General features: G+C 34.5%; 1 protein-coding gene across 1 annotated transcript; it reads left to right on the top strand.

Annotated features, from left to right (window-relative positions):
* The first annotated feature begins 644 nt into the window (after positions 1-644).
* On the top strand, positions 645-18,392 carry LOC147069278 (aspartate aminotransferase, cytoplasmic-like). The gene is made up of 9 exons (XM_085951479.1): positions 645-857; positions 6,103-6,210; positions 7,242-7,315; positions 9,418-9,526; positions 12,210-12,427; positions 13,355-13,505; positions 15,413-15,578; positions 17,291-17,362; positions 17,928-18,392. The coding sequence occupies exons 1-9, from the start codon at positions 746-748 to the stop codon at positions 18,181-18,183; spliced, it is 1,266 nt and encodes a 421-aa protein (XP_085807605.1). The 5' UTR covers positions 645-745; the 3' UTR covers positions 18,184-18,392.
* Positions 18,393-23,283: the final 4,891 nt, after the last annotated feature.

The raw sequence follows: 23,283 nt of genomic DNA, 5'->3' as shown, positions 1-23,283 counted from the left end.
GATAAACATATATTCAAAAGTTATGAGAAGAATATTTAAAAAAATTAAAAGTTATAATAGGGCTCAGCATTCCGAAAATACGTGTAAAATTCGGTACATTCATGTAGGTTGCAGTAATGTGATTATCCAAGTTTTATTATGAAAATTACGATAAAAAGCAGGGAACTCAGAAATAATGGGAACTGAAATACCCAACGGGTAAGGCGATAGCAGGTAACCGTCTCGAGTAAGGAAGAATCCGGGTTAAACTTACACACGTGTCAAGAATACGTTGTACGTCGAATACTAAAAACTGCTCTCGGTTTATGCATTTACGCTCATTTAATGTTGGCGTATTACACACACATTGCATGTGCATAATGCGTGCTTCATTTTCGTAGGACACTCACACATTCAAAAACCCTGCTTCAACGTGCGGCGTATTGAATATAGCCAATCGGTATTCTATTTAATATCTGTTCTGTGATAAAAAGTTATCCAAAATAAATATAGGTACAAAGTAAATCTATTATCTATGTACCTAATTAAAAAAATAATTTAACCAAAAAAGTTTTTTTAACAGTTTATACCGGGTAAAAATATTCGGATATGTAAATTTACCCGTCCGGGATTGCTGACAACCCTAACGTACATGTGGATATATTATCATTATCAATAATTACTATTCAATTTAGAAGATCAGGTTGCAGTTCCGCATATTATTATTACCTATTGTGATAAGATTTAGGTGTTGTTTTGTGAAAAAATGGCTTCAGCATTCTCAAACCTGCAACACGGAGAATCGATCGAAGTATTCGATTTAGCCAGAGATTTTGAACAAGATGCATTTCCACAAAAGGTCAATCTCGCGACTGGAGGTAGGTATCACGTTTTTTTTTTATTTGCTGACATATTATTTTTGACCTCGAGGACAACATCGAATTATTGAATAATTAGTGATAAATTATAAACTAATTACTAGTATTTTCAAACTGATATCATCCACATTGTTAATACAATGTATTAGCTACATATATGATGGCATGATAGACATTAATACTAAGTATCTACTAATATAACTAACTGTTTTTATTATAAAGTCATGTACATTTTCTATGTACATACATCAAGAAACTGATCACTGAAGTGAAAGTTAGCATCAAAGATAATACCTAGGTATTTTGAATAGTTGGCATACGTGCAAACTATTTTACCACGTTTTTCTTAGCTCGCATTCTTATTTGTCCGGTGGTTGTTTATCCAGTACAAATCTGGCAATCGATTTTAACTAATTTCCCGACTAGCTAGACATTTTAAACTTTTAGAATATACCAGAACACGATGCACATGCATTCTTTTAATACTTTTAACCATCTTTAAGTAGAATTGATTTCATTTTCAGTTAATTCTGTTTTGTATGAAAAGTTATTTCAGAAGAAATCCGTAAAAAGTAAAACTATTATTGGTTGCTAAGTGGGTCATATCAATCGGGTCTATCAAGTACAAAAAAAGTATTTATTAATACATAGAATTGTCAAGTTTATATGATTCAACAGAACATTTAAAAACGTGGTATATAAAATGTTCTTTTTATCTTGTAATTATTTGGAGCCATAGACTATAGATACATCTAGACGCCACCCGTTGCATTGCTAAATGAAGCTACGTGCCGTGAGTTTGGTTTGTGGGCGAGCGAACGCATTCGCCTACAAATGTTCGAGACCATAGACCATTTCGCTAGTGCTCGCCCAAAGTGCTCGCGCTAGACGCTCAGAATTAAAATATAATTTTCTATTTTTTTACGTTATATAGTATTTTTAAGCGGTCAAAATGCAACCATTAGGTAAAGATATCCATAATTTAAGTTATTTTAAAGAAACACTAGGTCACTGATATTAAAATAAATAATAATAACTTACCTATGAAACGTAATACCATCTTCTTGCTTATCAGTACGGCTACCATATTTTAATACAAGACGCAGAACCACCTTTCCTACTTAATTAACTAAAAATATATACCACTGACTTTATGTTTAACACAAAAAATAGCAAATTTAGCAACACGAACTCGCAGATTATCGAAACTTTTGGAAACTGACTCAAAAATATGTAGACCTTTTATCTTACTCTAGCGCGTGTCGCAGAGATTATAAGGGTGCCGAATACTTTCTCACTCGCACTCATGCATCGTTTTTGTTTAGGCCTTGTTTGGAGCTAATTTTTTGGAAAAATGTTGCCATACAAAAGAAAATTATTAACAAAATAGCCAATACATACATTATTCTGGTACAATATTTTGGCGGTAGATGAATAGGATCACGTCGGGGTCACAACTTTGGCGGTAGATGGGGTGGAGGAGATAAAGTCATTGTTACTTGGCGGTTACGGATAGATGTTTGTTTATCGATGCAAGAATAAATAAATAGAACAATAAAAATAACGGCATGAGGTTATAATCGCGGGTACGAATGTACGGATGTGATTGATTATAATATTAATGGAAACTGGACTCGAGTGGAATGACGGTTGACTATGTGAAGTGACCGGACTCGGTGTGAGAGTGGTGCGTCAAGTGACGGATTCGATGAGAGAGTGAGGATTTATGGATTGTCCTTCTTATTTATACAAAATATGCAGTCCATATATTACAAGAAACTTTGTTGCAATTAACAAATCATAATAGACCCTACTGATTTAGTTATGATTGAAGAAATGCTGAAGATCGTTTTTACTACATTGTTTTGTTTCGACAACAAAACTGTGTCACCCGTGTAATGCTGAATGATATATAATAATTATAGTACGTTCGGTGGCGAATCGTGAGGTAGGCAGGTAATTTGTTGCTTAGTGACAGCAAATTTAATAATGGAATATATCCTAGTATTACAATTTTTTAGTTTGAATAAATTTCATTGAGATGAGATTTTTTTCGTCTGCTGCACTGGTTAACTATGGCTGCCCAAATGGCTTCAATTATGTAGGTAGATATGTCAGAGTTTTATCGATTTTACAACGTTTTTGTTAGGTCGTATTCTTATTTGTCCGGTGGTTGTTTATCGAGTACAAATCTTGCAATCGATTTTAACTAACTTCCCGACTAGCTAGACATTTGAAACTTTTAGAATATATCAGAACACGATGTCAATGCATTTTTTAAATACTTTTAGCCATCTTTAAGTAGAATTGAATCCATTTTCAGTTAATTCTGTTTTGTATGAAAAGTTATTTCGGAACAAATCCGTAATCCAATCCACTATTATTGGTTGCTAAGGGGGTGGTCCTAGCAACTTAATTATTAATATATACGTGCGTTACTATGGAAATCAAAATGAAATGTCAAAATGACATTTATTCAGTATTCTATATTTGTTTGTTTGTTTTTTTATTTACTTCATATCAAGTACAAGTTTGAGCATATTGAGCATAATAATTCAACAGAAAATTTTAAAAAGTTGTATATAAAAAGTTCTTTTTATCTTGTAATTATTTATTGTTCTAGTCATCCGAGAAGTGATAAAAAGTCCTATTATAGTACCTAAGTAATAAATTAATATATTATGTAGTTACAACTTTATTTGAGCCAAATTGAAGGTGGCTGTATTGAAAATCAGTGAATGGGAAAATTTTTATCTTCAGACATTACTGTATATTTTTTATATACTGTATAAATTGAATGTTTCATCATTAAAATTGAAGACTGTTATCTAAATTGCAGATATTTATTGTGGTTCATGGTGTACCGTCTCTGATGCCGTGGACACTGGTTCGAATCCCACATTATTTCGCAAAAATCACACGTTATTATTTTCCAATGATTGTTTGTTCCATGGATCCAATGGATTAGTGTTTCCCAAACTTTCGACATGTGTGTACCCCTTCAATAATTTTCATAACACTGAGTACCCTCGTCAAAAAAAAATGCATATACTTTAATAACAATCAAAATATATTTATTTTTTTCCTTTTTAGTACCTACCTACAAAAACAAAATAATAATAAACGAAAAATAAAATTCATTCATTATAAAATTCATTCATTATAAAATTATATTATAAATAGCATTCATTATAATCAATGAGAAGGATGACATTGTTTATGTTGAGACGACAGATCATCATAATTTGGTTCCCTGGTTATTAATTTTAATCTAAGATGCGGTTCCACATCCAAAAGCCTGTTCCTTTTTGTCTACAAATGCCGAAAAAGCAACTTTACATAGATATGAAGTTGGAAAAGGCAAGATGTATTTCAGGACTTTCTCTGTTAAAACTTGATACACGTGTTGCATTTGCAACCAGAACGATGTTAAAATACACTCTTTATATTTATTTTTGAAGAATCCGTCTGAAGCTAATTCCAACAATTATTGCTCTTCTTCCGAATGCGATAAACCTTCTAGCATGGATGTTGTAAAAATGCTTGTTGCACCAGGTGTAGCCAAAGTTCGGTGCAGCGGTTACCCCCACCAAACTCTTCCCGTAGGTACCCCAGGGGGTAACCGTACCACGCTTTGGGAAACACTGGAGGGCATATAGCAAAATGCCTAACAATCATTCCTCGTAAAAAGTGTATCAATACTTATTACTTTCACTCAAGAAATAATGATAATTTACATGTTTGCCTTTTTTATTATATCTATATTATCGTCCGTGGTTGACGCGTGGCTTACCGTTTCGCAGGTTCGTATCTCGTGCCTGTGCAATTCACATTTTGTTTTTAAATGTGCTTGAATCCAGAATATTGATTGACCTATTGGTTAACAGATTTTTATTATCAAAAAAATCGGTGTGTGTGTACTTATGTACGCGCGTTAGAAGTTATACTTCTTTGGCGTAACAAAATAAAATAATCGCACATCGCGTTAATCAAAATTCACATCAACCAAAAATATTCAAACAGTTTAGTTAATAGTTTTCACATATAAACTAAATATGTAAAGTAACGTACCTACCACACTTAAAAATATTAAGCTTAGTTTTGACAGCTAATCACACATAAAAAGGAGTAGGTACAATTCACAACGCGAAAAATATTTTTCATCAAGCAAAATAATCCATAGTCCTTATTCTATGGTCACTATGGTCGGCTATGATCACATCATTGCTCGAGACGTCATGTTTCAGATCTGTCAAATAATAAAGTATGATATAAGATAGAATTGACGTTTTAATAGCCCCATATCAATAAAAACCTAGAATAAAGAAAGACCGCTCATTGGAGTGACGCTGGTTTATTTCTAGACACTTTAACTAATATATTTAACTTATATCTAAATAACTAGCTTATATATTTAACTTATATCTAAATAAATTATTTAATTATTTCTCGTTATTTTCATTTTATTTTGGCCAACAATAATAAATTCGTTTCCTAGGCAACGGAACAATTCTTCGTACATATAATAATAAATTCGCTGCCTAGGTAACGGAACAATTCTAAGCTATAATACTATACTGTATAATCGTCACGATTGCATTATCATACTGTGGCGTAAAGGGAGTGCGTTCGGCTGATAACCGAACAATCTGTGATACGAATCCAATCGATTGCGATTTTTTTCGTGTGAAAAAATAAATTATGTGTTACATGTCACACGCCAAAAATACACTCTAATCTGATTTTCCAAACGCACCTAAAGAAGTATAACTTTTCAAACAAAACAGAATTAAATGAAAATGAATTCAATTCTACTTAAAGATGGCTAAAAAATGCATTGGCATCGTGTTCTGATATATTCTAAAAGTTTCAAATGTCTAGCTAGTCGGGAAGTTAGTTAAAAATCGATTGCAAGATTTGTACCGGACAAAGAACCACCGGACAAATAAGAATACGAGCTAAGAAAAACGTCGTAAAAAGTGAATATTCATCAAATATTTCGGTATCCTGGTCACAAGTTTCTTTTTTTTCGAAAACGGGACATTTTGGCGTCCCGAAGCTGTGTTCGGGGACACAGGGACACGCCGCCTGAAAACGGGACTGTCCCGGTGAAACAGGACGTCTGGTCACATTATGTATAGCCTATCTGAATTCTATTTATTAATCTGTTATGTGGTAACAATAATTTATATGGTTCAAAATTCAGCTTGTATTCTCATTAAGAAATACTTAATTTTTTAAATAGTTTACAAAGATGATGACGAAAAAATATGGTTGCTTCCCGTTGTACGGAAGACTGAAAAGGCCATGGCTGACGACCCCACTTTGGACCATGAATATCTTGGACTATTAGGTAAGTTTTTTTTACAATTTCAAACATTATTAATTCAACGTAAACAAGTACGGGTATCATGGCGCCCACATCCTGAAGCGGGCCCCCAGGCTAAGATCTTTGGCGGGCCCCCCTATCTAAGGATAAAGGCAGTGTGACGCTCTACAGTACCTAGCCTTTCCAAATGGTGTACGCAGTAAAATTAATGTGTATATTTAGTGTTTTTTTTGTATATTTAAATACGTACATCCATTTTAATTATTATGGAGTTGTCAAGTATCCATACCTACACAATTAAAGATTGTACAGAAACTGTGTAAAACTATTATTGAAGGACAATAGCGCCTTTTACTATTAGAGCAAATTTATGATAATATGTGTTTATCTCACTTATCTGTTTAACTAGCCACGCCGGGCCCCATCTGAGCCCGTCAGCCCCCCCCCCCACCATTCGCCACTGTTCAATATTATATATATATACTCAAATTGTATCCAATCACCAACGTCAGGTACCACTGACTTCCAAATTTACCACGCCTACTTCTAGTCATTACACAGCACTTTTACAGGTAGATTCAACATACCCAGACACTCCGCACTTTGAGTCTAGCGATAAACACCTGGCCTGCAAGTATAACTAAGGTTGTTCACTTTCGAGTTATTGCGAGCTGTCGCATCAACAAGCGGCTATCGAATGCGCGTGGCTTAGCGGCCATAATAATTATTTGGATCATTAGTGTCCGTTCGTGTCGTCCGCGCTGTATTGTTTTTTAAACAAGCCACATCCTGTTCAGAGGGCTGTTCGACATCCAAATCAACTGGGTCGGCATCTTTAGCCATGAAGAAGCTAAGCTTAGCTAAGAATAATTCCATTTAACTAAATAATTAGTATTTTTGACGTACCTTGGGGGCGGGTCTGGATCCAAAAACCACCCTCCTGTATGCGCGCTTGACCTACGAGGTGTAGAACGACAAATAATAGGTAATTATTTAGATATTATATTGTTAACTGCAGTCTGCAATGTGAATAATTTCCTTCTATTATATTATAGGTGACGATGAATTTTCCATGGCAGCTACAAAACTTCTCCTGGGAGCAGAAAATCCTGCCATTATTGAAAATAAGGTGATCTATTAAAAATTTGATAAATAAAATTCTACTTAAAGTACGCAGGACCGGCTTAGGGTGATTTTATTAACCGGGGCTCGCGCCTTAGGTGGTTTCGGGCTTCGTAAAAAATGACAAAAAATAATTCGATTCCAAATTCTATCCCACATGGGCACGAATCCTGTTGGGTATCTATAATTTTTGAGGCTTTCACGGTTGGTTTTTTATCGTAGTAGATTTTTGGGTTTCCACCGTGTGTCCTTCTTCCTTTTTTCATAAGCGAATTTTGTTTAGCGATGAAGCTCACTTTTGGTTGAATAGATACGTCAAAAAACAAAACTGCCATATTTGGAGTGATGATAATCCTCAAGTGTATGTTGAGACACCGTTACATTCAGAAAAATTGACTGTTTGGTGTGCTTTATGGGCTGGTGGAATAATTGGTCCGTACTTCTTTAAAAACGATGCTGGCCAGAACGTTACAGTCAATGGTGACCGCTATAGAGCCATGATTACTGACTTTTTCGTTCATCAATTGAACAACTATGATGTGCAGGAGCTGTGGTTTCCACAAGACGGCGCAACATGTCACACAGCTCATGCCACACTTGATTTATTGAAGGAAACGTTTGGTAACCGCATAGTTTCACGTTTCGGACCCATGATTTGGCCTCCAAGATCGTGCGATTTAACGCCGCTTGACTATTTTCTGTTGGGATATGTGAAGTCGCTAATCTACGCCGATAAGCCCAAAACGATTGACCACTTGGAGGACAACATTCGCCGCGTTATTGCCGATATACGGCCACAAATGTTGGAAAAAGCCATCGAAAATTGGACCTCCAGATTAGACTACGCCCGAGCGAGCCGTGGCGGTCATATGCCAGAAGTCATATTTAAATTATAATGCCAGAAGAGCATCTTTCGAATAAAGTAAACTTCATGTCAATATAAAAAGTCATCTTTGTTTTATTCCATTTCAAAGTTCTATACCTCTAAAAAAAACACCCTTTATTAGCAACTCTAAGTACGATATACAAACTTAATGGAGTGATCCGCGACGTCGGTTAGTAATTACGGCATTTAATTATTGATACTCGTATCTACCTTAATTTAATATACAAAAACCGATAACCGATATATAAAGAAAAATAGTTGGCTATCAAAAGTCACTTTAAACCAGTGGTTTCACAAACTTTATGTTACTACGCATCCCTTTCAAAAAAAATCTAATCTTGGCGCCTCCCCCCCTTTATTTCATTAAATAATACAGACACCTTTTTAAATAGTCAACAATGTACCTACTAATACAAAAATGAAAAACAATATGTAAAAATAAACAAGGTGTTAGGTACTACGTTTTATTCATTTTTAAATTTATTTGTTTTTCATGCGATGAATGTGCTTGTTATTAGCACAATCAATTTTAATAGTAGTCAATCCAAATTCATCATCGTTCATTGACAAATGGATTCTATGATGGGCTCCAGGTCCTGAAGCGGGCCCCCAGACTGAGGTTAAGAGCAGTGTGGTGCTCTAATGTAGTTTCCTAAATTATACACGGGGGTTAAGTTATTATTAAGTATATCAATCATATAGGTATCACATCAAATTGCAACGCTTAACCACATATTTAAAATATTTATAAGCTCTGAAAGAAAGTAGGCGACTTTTTTTACTATTAATAAAATAATGTGAAAAGTGCATTAGCAAACTAACCAAGAACTCAGTAAATAGATTTTTGTTTTCTTCAATATATGGCGCAGAAATCATTTAAAAGTGGAAACATGGCGAATTTTTTTTTTTTTTGTAATTTTGATTTCCAAAGCTCCAATTTTTTATGAATGCCTTCATTTTGTCTTTTTAAATCAGTGAATGCATTAGTGGTCTTTGAATTGATTTATTCACTCAATTTTTATAAAATTTCAACCAAATAGACAAGTTTAACAACAAAATTATCGTTCCTAAACAAATTTGCCTCAAATTTCAACATTATGATTTGACCCTTTTATTTTATTTTTTCACGAGATATCGAACGCGTTTCACAATAGTATAGAAGTGAGGTATTATAAAAATTAGTCTCAATATTTTCTGATCTGTGCTTGACTGTTTATACGTAGGCTTTTGGAGTTCACACCTATTCTGGGACTGGTGCTTTGAGGGTTGGGGCAGATTTCTTAGCACAACAGGTGAAACGGAAAGTCTTCTACTATTCTCAACAAACATGGGGTAAGTCGAGTTATCTTAATATTACATAAGAATTTTTTCAACCACACATAATAGGGTTAAGCAAAAGGAAAGAAAGCTTTATTAAATTTAGTAACTTTAGATTGTGCAGTGCAGTGGTTTCCAAACTTAATGTTACTACGCCTCCCTTTAAAAAAAACTAATCTTGGCGCCTCCCCCCCTTTATTTCATTAAATAATACAGACACCTTTTTAAATAGTCATCAATGTAGTAATACAAAAATAAAAAAAAAACATGAAAATAAACAAGGTTTTACTACTGAAGTATATTATATTCATTTTTAAATTAATTGGTTTTTCATGATGCGACGAATGTGCTACACACATAATAGCACAATTGATTTCAATAGTAGTCAATCCAAATTCATTATCGTTCATTGACAAATGGATTCTATCATGGGCCCCACATCCTGAAGCGGGCCCCCACGCCAGGATCTTTGGCGGCCCCACCTACCTATAGCTGAGGTTAAGGGCAGTGTGGTGGTGACCTATAGTAATGTGGTGTTTCCTAAATTATACACGGGAGTTATCATTTAAGTACCTACTTATATCACATCAAATTGCAACGCACAACCACATAATTAAAATATTTAATAGCCCTGAAACAAAACAGCACCGCAGGTGTATTATTATTATACTATTAATAAAATAATGTGATAAGTGCAATAGCAAACTAATCAAGAACTCAGTTTATCGATTTTGGTTTATAATGATATGAGGCATTATAATATTAGTCTCCATATTTTCAGACAGGTTTGCAAACATCCTTTTATAGGACTGTTTTTTATGTAGTTTACGGCCGTTTTATAAACTATGCATTTGCAAACTGCAAACCTGTGGCCACATTAATTGTGTTAAACTTTTCGCGCCTCCCTTTGCAACACTCCGCGCCTCCCAGTTTGGAAATCACTAGTGTAGTGAATGTGGTCACAGCGGTCACACACTAATTGTGATTGTATTTATATTCACATTCTATATAGTACCTAGTGGATGTTTTATTTATTCGTATAGTGTAAAAGGAAGAAAGTGCATAAATACACACAGAAATAAAACCTAATAAAACATACACACATAACAAAAATACATAATGGAACTGCCATGTAATGATATCTATGTCCATTGGCTGAGCTTCCCGGTGACCAATTTACCAGAAAATAATAATAATATATCGCTTGCCTCAATCGAATACGCTGCAAACGTAGGTAGACTATCCTCCACGTAACCTTGCCATTGTAAGGATTTGTGTGTATACGCAACCGTATAAATGTATTAGTAAAAGCCGGGCACTCGATTGGTTTACACGCGTACGCCGTATAATTGTACACCCGATCCTCTTTTTGCACGGTTTCGAAATAACACGGTTTAAAAAAAAGTACCGATTTTTTTATTTTATTTATTTACACTGATTTTTTTGCTTTAACACGGCTTAAAAAAACTAAAAAGAAAATAAAAATACATATGTATTTATCAAAAAAATGCGTTGCAATGGACCGCACGCCACTGGTGCATACATATTATGTTGTCGCTGGATGCCGCCCAGACATACAAACGTACATGCATGACGTCACTAGTCAGTCACTTAGGGTTCGATAAGAGAGACCCGCGTGCTTCGGCGTCAGCGTAATTAAATATTTACAGCGATGACAGTAATTTTTCGCCAGCAAAGGGGCACGTTTATTGTCAAGTAGCGACACTGAATGAATATATTTCTCTTTGCTAAATTTAATTTAAATCGAAAACTATGTATTTTATGTAAGTATAAATAATTTTAATTTTTGGGTTTAAGAATTTCGTATTTTTAGTTGATTTTAAGTAATGGAACCTATCTACCATTTTTGAATGGGCACCTTATCCTTTTTTCCACGGTAGTCTTTGGGACGTATCCCCCGTGCAAAAAGAGGATCGGGTGTATTAGTAAATTCCGAGCACTCGATTGGTTTATTCACGTTTTAATTCAAAAAAATCTATTCCAAATGGCAAGGCTGCGTTACGGCTACTCTACCGTAATATTAGGGTCTCGTTTTGTATGATAAATCCAACCGCTGAACATGTCGTTGAGACCAGCATATTCTCTGCCTTCTTTGGGGGACCTTCAGCCAGCCACTAAGTTGATGAGAATCCGCTGGGTGTGTCTACCTTCATAGATAGTGATACCAAATATCATAATGCCTAAATCCCCCATCAAAAATCTTCCAATCGACAGAGTTGGGAATATAATGATAATATTATTGTAACTGTAAATGAGTCAAGGCTAGACCAGGATGTACAGCAAAACAAACAAAAAGAAAGTTACCGTTATCTGTTTCTGGGCGGACGAAGGATCGAGTGTAGGTACGGTCAGTCGGTAACCTACCGTTGAGCCTTGACCGTCGCCTTTAAAATACAATTTACTACCTTTTTCGCGCCAAAGCGTGCGTTTTCAAATGTTCGTAGTAATTAATTGTTACTTGTGAAGCGAAATATACTTAATGTCCCTGAATCAGTGTTTTTAATAAGTGAAAAGTATAAATCAACATCCTACGTAAACCTATACCTATCAATAGGTACATGTTTTTTTTATAAAACACACGAATCTTCGATAGTATCTATAGCGCTTCTACTATATTATGTTTATATTTTTTAAATAAATAATAAGATAATAGGTGTCATTATTGTAACGATTTCAGAAAATCAGCACCGTATATTCATGAATGCCGGATTTACTGACCACCGTACCTATCGCTACTGGGATCCTCAATCAAATGGTGTCGACTTTGAAGGCCTCATCGAAGACCTTCTTCAGGCTCCTGAAAAGTCGGTTGTGATACTGCATCCATGTGCTCACAATCCGACTGGGTGTGATCTTACGAAAGAACAATGGGAACGCATTGCTGATGTCATGGAAGTAAGAATTTTTATACTGTGGTGTGTATATTTATCATATTTTAATGAGGTACATCATCAGTGTCAATCAATGACGTCCCGTGGGGGTAGGCAGATTGGGCGTCGCTTGGGGGCGGCAGTTACTCGAAGGGCGGCAAATCGAGGATAATCATTTGAAATATATAGAAATAGCTACCTAAACTTAGTAATAACAAAAATATCTTTCCATTAAATAAAATCAGCTCACAGGTGTCGTCGGGTTCGCGATATCTAGCTTACTTCCGTCACCCTTTGACTTCCTTGGTGACCAGAAACGACACGTGCAGATTTACGAATAATTACAGCCCGATAGTTTGTTAGTAATGTAGGTATCAATACAACACATTTCTTAAATATTGGACTCATGAAAGGATGATAAAAATACTGAACAAAACATGGGGCAGCATTTTGGCGCTGCATAGGTGCGGCATTTTATCTAGGGACGTCACTGGTGTTAATACTCTAACTGAGACATGTTCATCTTCAAGTAGGCTATGATCTACGTTCCATCATTAAAACTGGTAGTGATCTACCACACTCTTATATCTACAAAATCAAAATCTACAAAATATGACTGGGCTAAAAAGGATTAGCCTTGCATCTTTTTTATTATTCTACGTGTTTATTTTGTTAGATTTCTTAAACTTTATCATTTTTTTATTAAAATACAATAAACCGTTACCTACCCACTTTTTTCATGTTTCATTTATTTAGCCCATAAACGTCCCGTATCAACGCTTGGCAATTATGGCGACCCTAACGATAGGGCAAAAGGAAGAAGTAATATTTGATTTACATTAATAATAATTTGTATTTTTTTCGTTAATGTGATGGACCGAACACGAACTCCCCGCTTGAACAGTCAGATGGAAGTAGTAGGAACTAGCTATTTAATGTTTGTCTTTTCCAGTTAAAGAAGCTGTTCCCGTTCTTTGACTGCGCGTACCAAGGAATTGCTTCTGGAGACTTAGACAAGGATGGTTGGTCTGTGAGATATTTTGTTCAGCGAGGCTTTGAGCTGTTCTGTGCCCAGTCATTCGCAAAGATCTTTGGTATCTATGGTAATATTTTAAATTATATTAATAGCAATAGATACGCGAGAAAAAAACTATCCAATTATGGCAAACTAAGTAAATAGCTTACTGCAATTATTTATTAATTAAATTTTTAACGAAATACCTACATAAGTATACTTATATATAAATATGTAATATTTAAAAAAAAACAATTTTTAAGTGAAATCATCAAGGTATATATATAATTTTTTTTTTTACAAAACGGTTATTTTGAAAATAATGCATTTTTGTATAATGTAATCAAATTAGGTAAAATACAAGATATGGGACAGATTATAAAATGCATTTATTTTATGGCGCTTTGGAAATAATTTGTATTTGTCCATATTCAACGAAAACCCTAAGGATTAAATTATCCATCCCTTTTTAATTCCGACACCCTAATATTGCTAATAGATAGATTAAAATACATTTTCAAATAGCTAAAATTCCGTTTGTTATCTCTGCAGAATTATTAAACTCATTATTTCGTTGTACTTTCGTCACCCAATCATTTTGAACATATTATTATATTGATTAAGATGAGATATCCTAAGCTTGCCGGCAACACCGAGTTAAGTCCCGTTTATTTGAGCCTTTCTAGCGATAAAAATCTATGAACATAATGAGACAATTTCAATATTAAACTTATATTTTTCCTGAAAGGTCATAGTTATATTTATCGTTGTTCTGTTTTGTCCATCCTGAAGCGGGCCCACCTACCTATCGCTGAGGTTAAGGGCAGTGTGGTGGTCTAAAGTAGTGTTTCCTAAATTATACACGGGAGTTATCATTTAAGTACCTATAGCAATCATCATATAGGTATCACCATGGCCCCCACATCCTGAAGCGTGTCCCCAGGCTAGGATGGTTGGCGGCCCCCCTACCCATCGCTAAGGGTAAAGGCAGTGTGACGCGCTGCAGTAGTGTTTTCCAAATTGCCTACGCGGTAGAATTAAGGTGTATTTTTAGCGATTTTTTGTATTTTTAATATGTACCTACATCCATTTGAATTATGGAGTTGTGGAGTTTCGTCATACACATAAAAAATGAATTGTACAATCAAATATTTTAAATTATTAATATCATTGAAGTAAAATAGAGCCGCATGCGTCTTTTTTATTATTAGAGTAAATTTGTGATCTGTATTTATCTCATTTATCGGGTCGACTCGCCACACCAGGCCCTTCCTGAGCCCGGACCCCCAGGCTAGAGCCCTGTCAGCCGCCCCCCCTTGTGGGCAGTGACGTCCCTAGCCAAAATGCCACCCCATTTTTTATACAGTATTTTTTATCACCCTTCCACGTCTCCAATATCTAAGAACTGTGTTGTGTAGATACATTACTAACAAAATATATACCAATAAATCTAATTTAAATGCCATCTCTACTTCAATAGAAAATATTGCGTGTCCACGGTTTTCAGATACATTTAAATATACACCTGACAACTTTCAAAACTCGCGAGTGACTGGCAAAAATATATAGGGATAAATTAATTAGGTAAGTATGTAGGTACCTACCGATAATTCATATATAATTCTCAAATCTGCACGTGTCATTGTTGGTCATCAAGGATGTGACGTCCAAGGACAACGGAAGTCAACTAGACATCGCAAACCCGACAAAGAAACACTCCGGTTAAACATTCTATGTTAATTAATACATTTTGTTTCCAACCAGTGTGCTGATTTTTTTATTGGAGAGATATTTCCGCGATTACTAAGTTTAGGTACCTACCTATTTCTATATATACATAATGATTCTTCTCGATTTGCCGCCCTTCGAGTAACTGCCGCACCCAAGCGACGCTCAATCTGCCTACCCCTATGGGACGTTACTGCTTGTGGGGGCCATGATAGGTATAATTGAATTGAATTACATCATTACTACAAAGACTTCGTTTGTCAACAGGTGAACGCACTGGTAACTTGGCAGTAGTGGTGAAGGATATCGCTGTAGTGGATATTATAAAGTCTTGGATGTGTGTAAATATTAAAGGTATGCACGCTGGACCATCCGCACACGGTCCCACAATTGTTAAGAGAATTCTTCAGAACGAGGAACTTTTCCAAGAATGGTTTGTATATTAAAATTATGCTGAAATAATTACAAGATAAAAATAACTTTTTATATACTTACCACGTTTTTAAATTTTCTGTTGAATCATATAAATTTGACAATTATATGAATTAATAATATAGGACAAATAAGGAAATTGTCAACAAATCATTTTTTTTGCTATTTTGCTATTTTACTTTGATATAGTCAAAGTTACCGTTATATATAAATAATAACAAGATAAAAAGAACTTTTTATATACAACGTTTTTAAATTTTCTGTTGAATTATTATGCTCAATATGCTCAAACTTGTACTTGATATGAAGTAAATAAAAAAAGAAACAAACAAACAAATATAGAATACTGAAATGTCATTTTGATTTCCATAGTAACGCACGTATATGTTAATAACTTAGATGCTAGGACCACCCCCTTAGCAACCAATAATAGTGGATTGGATTACGGATTTCTTCCGAAATAACTTTTAATACAAAACAGAATTAACTGAAAATGAATTCAATTCTACTTAAAGATGGCTAAAAGTATTAAATTAATAATGCATTGGCATCGTGTTCTGATATATTCTAAAAGTTTCAAATGTGTAGCTAGTCGGGAAGTTAGTTAAAAATCGATTGCAAGATTTGTACTGGATAAACAACCACCGGACAAACAAGAATACGAGCTAAGAAAAACGTGGTAAAATAGTGAAAACAAATACTTAATTTATATGTCGCCCTTTAAATTCTACCGCCCCTGTGCAATGCACATTGCATTGCTTCATAATAATTATGATACCGTGCCGACAATTCAAGTTGATTTATTTTAAAATGCCAAAAATCTTCGAAAACCATTTAGTTTTTTTTTGGGAATTTGGGGATCACTATTGTAGAACATTACACGGCTCTTAACCTTAGCGTTAGGTAGGGAGGCCCGCCAAACATCTTGGCCTGGGGGCCTGCTTTAGGATATGGGGGCCATGGGTAGAGTTTCCCGAGAAAATCTCAATCTCGAAATTCGGGATTTCCCGAAAAGAATTCTCGAGAAGTCGGGAAATTTCAAAAAAACTTGTAAAAATCCTAAAATCTGTGTCAAAACAGACAAATTCCAAAAAAATATGATTATTTTTTATTTATGTAAGAAGACAAACAAAATAGAAGTCGGAAAACAAAAATAATGTAAAACATTACTTATTAAAATAGAATTTCAAAAAACACAGACTGTCAATTGCTGCGTCTGACAATCGCGTCCGTTTTTGAGACACGAAATTCCCCGATGTTGCAAAAAATGCACTCATTTTGATTCGACGTTGGCTTAATTGTGTTAAATGCCCCGATCAGTCCTTTTGTGTTTTCTGTCCACTTTTTCCATATAGAAAATCGTTTTTTCAATTAATATTTGATAATAAAGAAATCCCGAATCCCGAGAAAAGATTCTCGAGATCCGGGATTTCCCGAAATGTTAAAAATTTTCATTCTCGAGATTCGGGATGGAAAATCCCAAAAATTTCTCGAGAATTCCCTTCGGGAAATTCCCGAAACCCAACTCTAGCCATGGGTATATTATTATGCAAAATTTAAACATTTAATGCGCATTATTTAGTACCTACTTTTCTTTGGATTTGAATCTTTTCATAATCGTGAAAAGTTTACTTAACTCTTTTTAAACTGATAGGTAGGATAGATACATCTTCAGGATCACTGCTGAAATTAACCAAAGTTTCGTCATTACAGGAAAGAGTGTCTTGTAACGATGTCTTTTCGAATCGTTTCAATAAGGAAAGCGCTTTATGAAGAATTAGTTGCGTAAGTATTATAATATTATCGTAAGTATTCTGATCAAATTAAAATAAGTAATATTTTAAGGTATGACCTCAGAGTAATAACATAAAGGGAGTGGGTATCGTTCAGCTATATGAAGCCGTGTTTCTAGCTTATAACCAGTAGAACCTCAATTTTATTATTATTAACTTAACTATGAAATGTTATATCATCATGCTGCTTCTCAGTATGGCTTCCAAATTTAAAGACAACATAGTTAACCATATTTTCTACTAAATTAACTGAAAATAATTTCCACTAACTTTATATTTAACACAAAAACAATGAATTTCAACAATATGTGCTCGCATTTTTTAAATGAATGGAGTCATTCAAACCAATATATTTAACCGGCGAGGTGTACACAAAATATTTAATTCAGCCGTAGAAATTCTATCTTACTCTAACGCATATTGCGGATAATACTCACTATCAACACAAATATGCCTATCATGCGAATGAATGGTTGAAATCCAATATTCGAAGTAGACATCGGTATTTTTTTCCACCTAGAGGCGGATTCAATGTGATGGATTTTTTCTTTTTTTAGGTTGAAAACTCCTGGAAAATGGAATCATATCATCAGTCAGATCGGGATGTTCTCGTTCATTGGTCTTACGGAATGCCAAGTAGAATACTTGGTGAAGAAACACCACATTTCGTTGCCAGTATCAGGAAGGGTTAGTCTCTGTGGACTAAATACTAGAAATCTCAAGTACACTGCTAAAGCTATCCATGATGCAATTGTATCTTTCCCAGCACTCAGAATGGGAGAGAATGCACCGGAGCGCAGCTCCGGCTCGTAAAATTCCTGAGGATGGCATTCCTGTTAGTAAAAATCACGAGGATGGCGCACCGGTTCGTAAAATCCCCGAAGAAAAGCGAGCCGTCTCGTAAAATCCTAGAGCCTCGTCAGAATACTTACCTAGTATTGCATTGAGGTTCAGATTAAATTGAAATAAATTTGTTACATAAAAATACCTAAACATGATAATAAATTAAATATTTTTCTATTAAAAATAATTTTATTTGTTGAGTATCTCTGGATTTGTAATGATCCATACATATGTTGTACTTACAAATTTGCGAAATAGTGGTTAGCTGGTAACAAAAAAATAACTTTCAAGACAAATTGTACTCAACCAAATTGCCCTTTACGAGACGTCAATAGTTCACAGAACAGATATTCTTTGCGTCAATGCTTTTATATATGTTACGCCGAATGTGCGAAATTGAATATTACGTCATGAAAGGGCAAAATTTTGCCTAAATCATGAAAAATGCAAGCCCGTTGCCTTATTCATGAATTAGACAAAATATCTGGAGAGCGCGTGAAATCGGCAGTAATTTTTCTGCCTACTTCATGTCTTGGACAAATTAGATAGTAGCGCTACGGTGGTATTTTTTGCACCTAAACTAAATGTATCAAATGCTCATGGATTGGTCAAAATGTACATTTATATTATCTATGGTCAAAATAGGTGATCGCGCTCCGTGGTGTTTTTTGCAACTAAACAAATGTGTCAAATGTCATTGATTTGAACACTATGGATTTGAATGACGTTCATATCCATTTACTATGAGCAAAAAAATTCTAGAACTACTAACTGTACGACAACATTATTTAGGCGACAACAGGAAGTCGCCCGTGTCACTTATAGAATATTTCTCAGTGTTGTCATTTTTGAGAAAACAAATCTCGCGAAATTAGGTTTTTAATTTATAACAATTCTATTCTCAGTAAGTAATTAATTTATAAATCTAATTATTGTTTGATAAGTATCAATAGAAAAATAATTTCACCTCATTACTATTATATTAGGTTAATTAATACAGCGTAATTATTGAATTTGTAAGGAAATCTATCATTGAACCCACATTAACTGATAATATTGCTGCAGGTATTTATGAATTAAATAATTAGGATAACACAAATTATGACTAAATAAGTAGAAGTGAAAGATATAACATATTCAATATTATATTGATGACCTAATCACATTTTTTTATAATTTACAAATGACGTCTTTTATATCGTATTTTTAGTAAAATTGTTGTAGAAACACATACCTACTGTGAAAATAATTTTCTATAAATTAAATTATATTCACCTAACATTATAAACTTTAAAACAATATGTACCTACTTATCGGTTTAAAAATACAAGAGGACAACTAATTAACTAACCGTAAATACAAATAAGATTAAAATAATTTATAACATCATATGTAAGGTCGTCAACACAACTTTTAAAAGTACATTTCCAAGGACACGACATTAAAAATTGATTAAACCAATCATCATGTGAGGTATTCTACACCAGACATATTGGCTTCATCATCACTCGATACTAATTTATTCACTTTCACTACTGCTATCAAAATTGACACTAAAAACTAAACTTTGGTCACTCATAGTCTCACAACATCTATCTTTTATCATATAATCCTCTTCCAAATGTATTGTGTGTTCACATTGTTTTTTCCAATCGTCCGGTGTTATCGTTCCAAAAGCATCTTCTGTTAGCCTCTGCATGTCAGCTGCTCGGCAATCAACATTATTACTTGCAATTCTTCTTTTCACAAGTGACCACATAAATTCTATTGGGTTAAGATCACAGTGGTATGGTGGTAGACGAACTACTGTTGAGCCTTTTTCTTTGATCAACTCGTCGAATAAATACTTTGGTGGTGGTTTATTTCTATCAATTATTTCTTTTAATTTAGTTTTAACTATATTTTCTTCGAATATAATATTATTTTCTTTCAGCCATTCTTTCATAACGCTTTTTTTATTGGCCATAGTTGGCGGTTTATTTATTTTAACGCTATGGTAAGGGGCATTATCGATAACTATTATAGAATTTGTGGGAATGTTTGGAACAAGGCGTGTTTCCACCCATTGTTTAAAATTAGTTGTATTCATATCGTCATGGTAGTTTCCAGATTTTGATTTAGATTTAAATACTACCAATCCATTATTAATAAACCCATTTTCACTCCCAGCATGTATTATGCATAATCGAGGACCAGCGGATTCCGGTTTCAAAACTCCTCTAATATCATCACTATGCCAACATTTATTCATAACATAGGATGCGTGCACGTATGTTTCATCTACATAGAACACAGGACGATTTTCACCAAGTCGATTATTTCGCATAGTGTTGAGATATCTACCTCTCCACGCAACTATGTCGTGTCTCTCTATGATGACATTTCTTTTAGAAAGGCTTTTTTTAAATTTAAACCCTAGCTTATGTAACCATCGCCGTAAAAATTCTTTGCTTCCTTGAAAGTCCATGCACTCTCTTAAAGAAACTAGTAAGGTTCGCAGCGTCGGAACTTGTTTGCGGACAGTATAAAACTCCTGCACTTTTTGACGTATGGTACATAAGTCCATACTGTCCAATGCAATCTTATTTTTTCCACGGCGTTTTTTTCCAGGCGTTACGATTTTTGAAGAGGAGGCACTCGCTGTAGCCATTTCTTTCTTAATTCTCGAAACTGTCCTTGGGGATATTTCTGTAAATTAATGATACACTTCCTGTAAGTATCTTTATAATTTTAAGCATTTTTGTAAATTTTACATCTCTGTAATAATTGATTTAATTACAATAATGTTTATTCTTGAAAATATTCTTCTTGCTAATTTATTATTACACTGCAAGTGTACTTAAATGACCATTTATACTTTATTATTATACGTCTAAAAATATGAATAAAACATATTACGATACACACAACTATATAATAAACAAACATAATTTCCAGTATTTGGGGAAATATTTCTAGTATTACAACACTGAATTTTGACATACCAGACATGGCCGCCACCCGTGAATTGTATAGGCTCGCCTTTTAAATGCGACTCTTTTTCTTCTTCACAATACATCAAAAGTTTACTAATAATATTTCGAACATCACTTCGTATAGTTTTGGACATCTTTTGAATATAATAAGCTTCAAATTACGTAATAGATAGATGCGTCCAATGCAAATGTCAAAAATGTAATGAATAATTTAGGGGCGTTCCTAATTTGAAACCGGAAGTTCGATTGTAGTTCACAGTTTTGCCACGTAGCCAAGATCAAGTTGCCGGACAATATAATATGATAACGGAAGAATTTTATTGAAAAGTATTTTCGCGATTTGATTCGTGCTTGGGTATCAATTGTGCAAAGGTCGATTGAATGTTTGTGATAGTTTGTTGACACTTGATAGCTAACCTCAAAATGGACATTCAGTTGAATAATTTAATTCAGAATTACAAAACCTAACCTAACCTAACCTAACCTAACCTAACCTAATAATAATAATATTATATTATGTCCAATTATAACTAATAAAACCATCCGTATTAAATTTACTTTTTCTTCTGTCATGTTGACAGTTCAAGAATTCCATACCGTGGCGAATTCATGTACTCAGCAGAAAAATTACCTAATTCATGAATAAGGCAACAGGCTTGACTATTACATGAATTAGCCAAAATTTTGCCTATTTCATGTAATAGTCAATTTCGCACATTCGGTGTAACACATACACATTGGTGATAAAACAATTGTATTGAAAAAATCGGTGTGTGAAAGGCGATATTCCATTGGCAGACGCACAGACCCAACCCGATCCAACGATCGACGCCAACCGTTGTCGCTAGCTATTTGCAATTACACGCAACGATTCAATCTCGTTGGTCCTTGATTTGATTGGTTAAAATAATACTAGTGTTGCTATTATTAAAAATATAGGTTGAGTGAAAACTAGATATTTCTTAGATTGGTGGCTACACTGAACGCATTCCCGCGCAATTTTATGTCAACAAAACTGAGCTGTCAGCTGTCAAACCTAGCGAGCATCAGATCTGTTAAAATTTATGCGGCCGTTTGACATTTATAGAAAGTTTGTATACTTATTGTTAATTTACATCATGAATAACTGGGCGAGCTTGAATCTCCAAACCAATTGAGTAATTCGAATATCGAAATCGAATAATCCAAAGACTAATTTATTGTAGCAAGTATGGCTATATTTCAACTGGCTCAGGCGGTCAGGACTCGCCGTAAACGATAACACTGGGTCAAAAGTTGGCTAACTGAAGAACAGCGTGATCGCCATTGAATATGGCGGATTTTTTTACGTTCCACACTATATCTTTGGCGTGTATTTATTCGACGAGGACTGTGTCCTCGGTGATACTCCATATATATTTTTTAAGTTTTCGCCATCTTGCAGTTGTTCAGTTGAAATCGACCAGTAGAATGAAATGAACGACCGTTTGCATGACTCAGGCGCATATTCGGCTATTTTCGTACGCTTTCGGCAATCTTCGCTTGATAATGAAAGGATCGCACGACGGATAATAGGAAATTTTCCACTTTCGACCCGATCGCTCACGATCCTTGAAAACCATAGAGAATAGAGTTTGACAGTCGTGGCAGACGATCGGGCCAGACGCAATCTGCCAATGGAATATGGGCTTTAGAGGTGAGTTGGAAATACTCCAGTCAGTCACCAGTCTGTGTACTCAAGTTTAGGATGAAACTACCCATACTCAGTATGTGTGGCCCAACAAACTTATTCCAAAAAACTTGTGATGATATCATCGCGAGTCGCTGTTCTGTGCACTCGCCAGTTGGTAGACTTTCAACACTATCGACACTAAATGTGCGCGAACGAGATATCACTTGAAAAAAAGGACTTCATTTTCTTATGATTTTAAGGAAAGAATACCTACCATCCTAATTTATTATATTTTATAAAGAGTGACAAAAATATTACATCGCCATTTATTTTAATTGTTTTAATATTGTACCTATACGTATACTTTTGAGGGTAATCAATTAAACTCTGTTTAAACCAAACGATAATAGTTTTGGTATTCTATGGGCGATACGACAAAATTAT

Source organism: Rhyacophila brunnea, unplaced genomic scaffold, assembly GCF_057557595.1.
Source record: "Rhyacophila brunnea isolate RB1 unplaced genomic scaffold, BYU_Rbru_1.0 scaffold_24, whole genome shotgun sequence".
Lineage (NCBI taxonomy): Eukaryota > Metazoa > Arthropoda > Insecta > Trichoptera > Rhyacophilidae > Rhyacophila > Rhyacophila brunnea.
Note: the sequence above shows the minus strand (reverse complement) of the source record. Positions and strands in the feature narration are given on the sequence as shown.

Excerpts from the sequence above, each read along its gene's own strand:
- LOC147069278 (XM_085951479.1), top strand. The coding sequence starts at position 746 with ATGGCTTCAGCATTCTCAAACCTGCAACACGGAGAATCGATCGAAGTA. Across the intron at positions 9,527-12,209 it reads CTATTCTCAACAAACATGGG|AAAATCAGCACCGTATATTC; the intron begins GTAAGTCGAGTT and ends TAACGATTTCAG. Across the intron at positions 13,506-15,412 it reads AAAGATCTTTGGTATCTATG|GTGAACGCACTGGTAACTTG; the intron begins GTAATATTTTAA and ends GTTTGTCAACAG.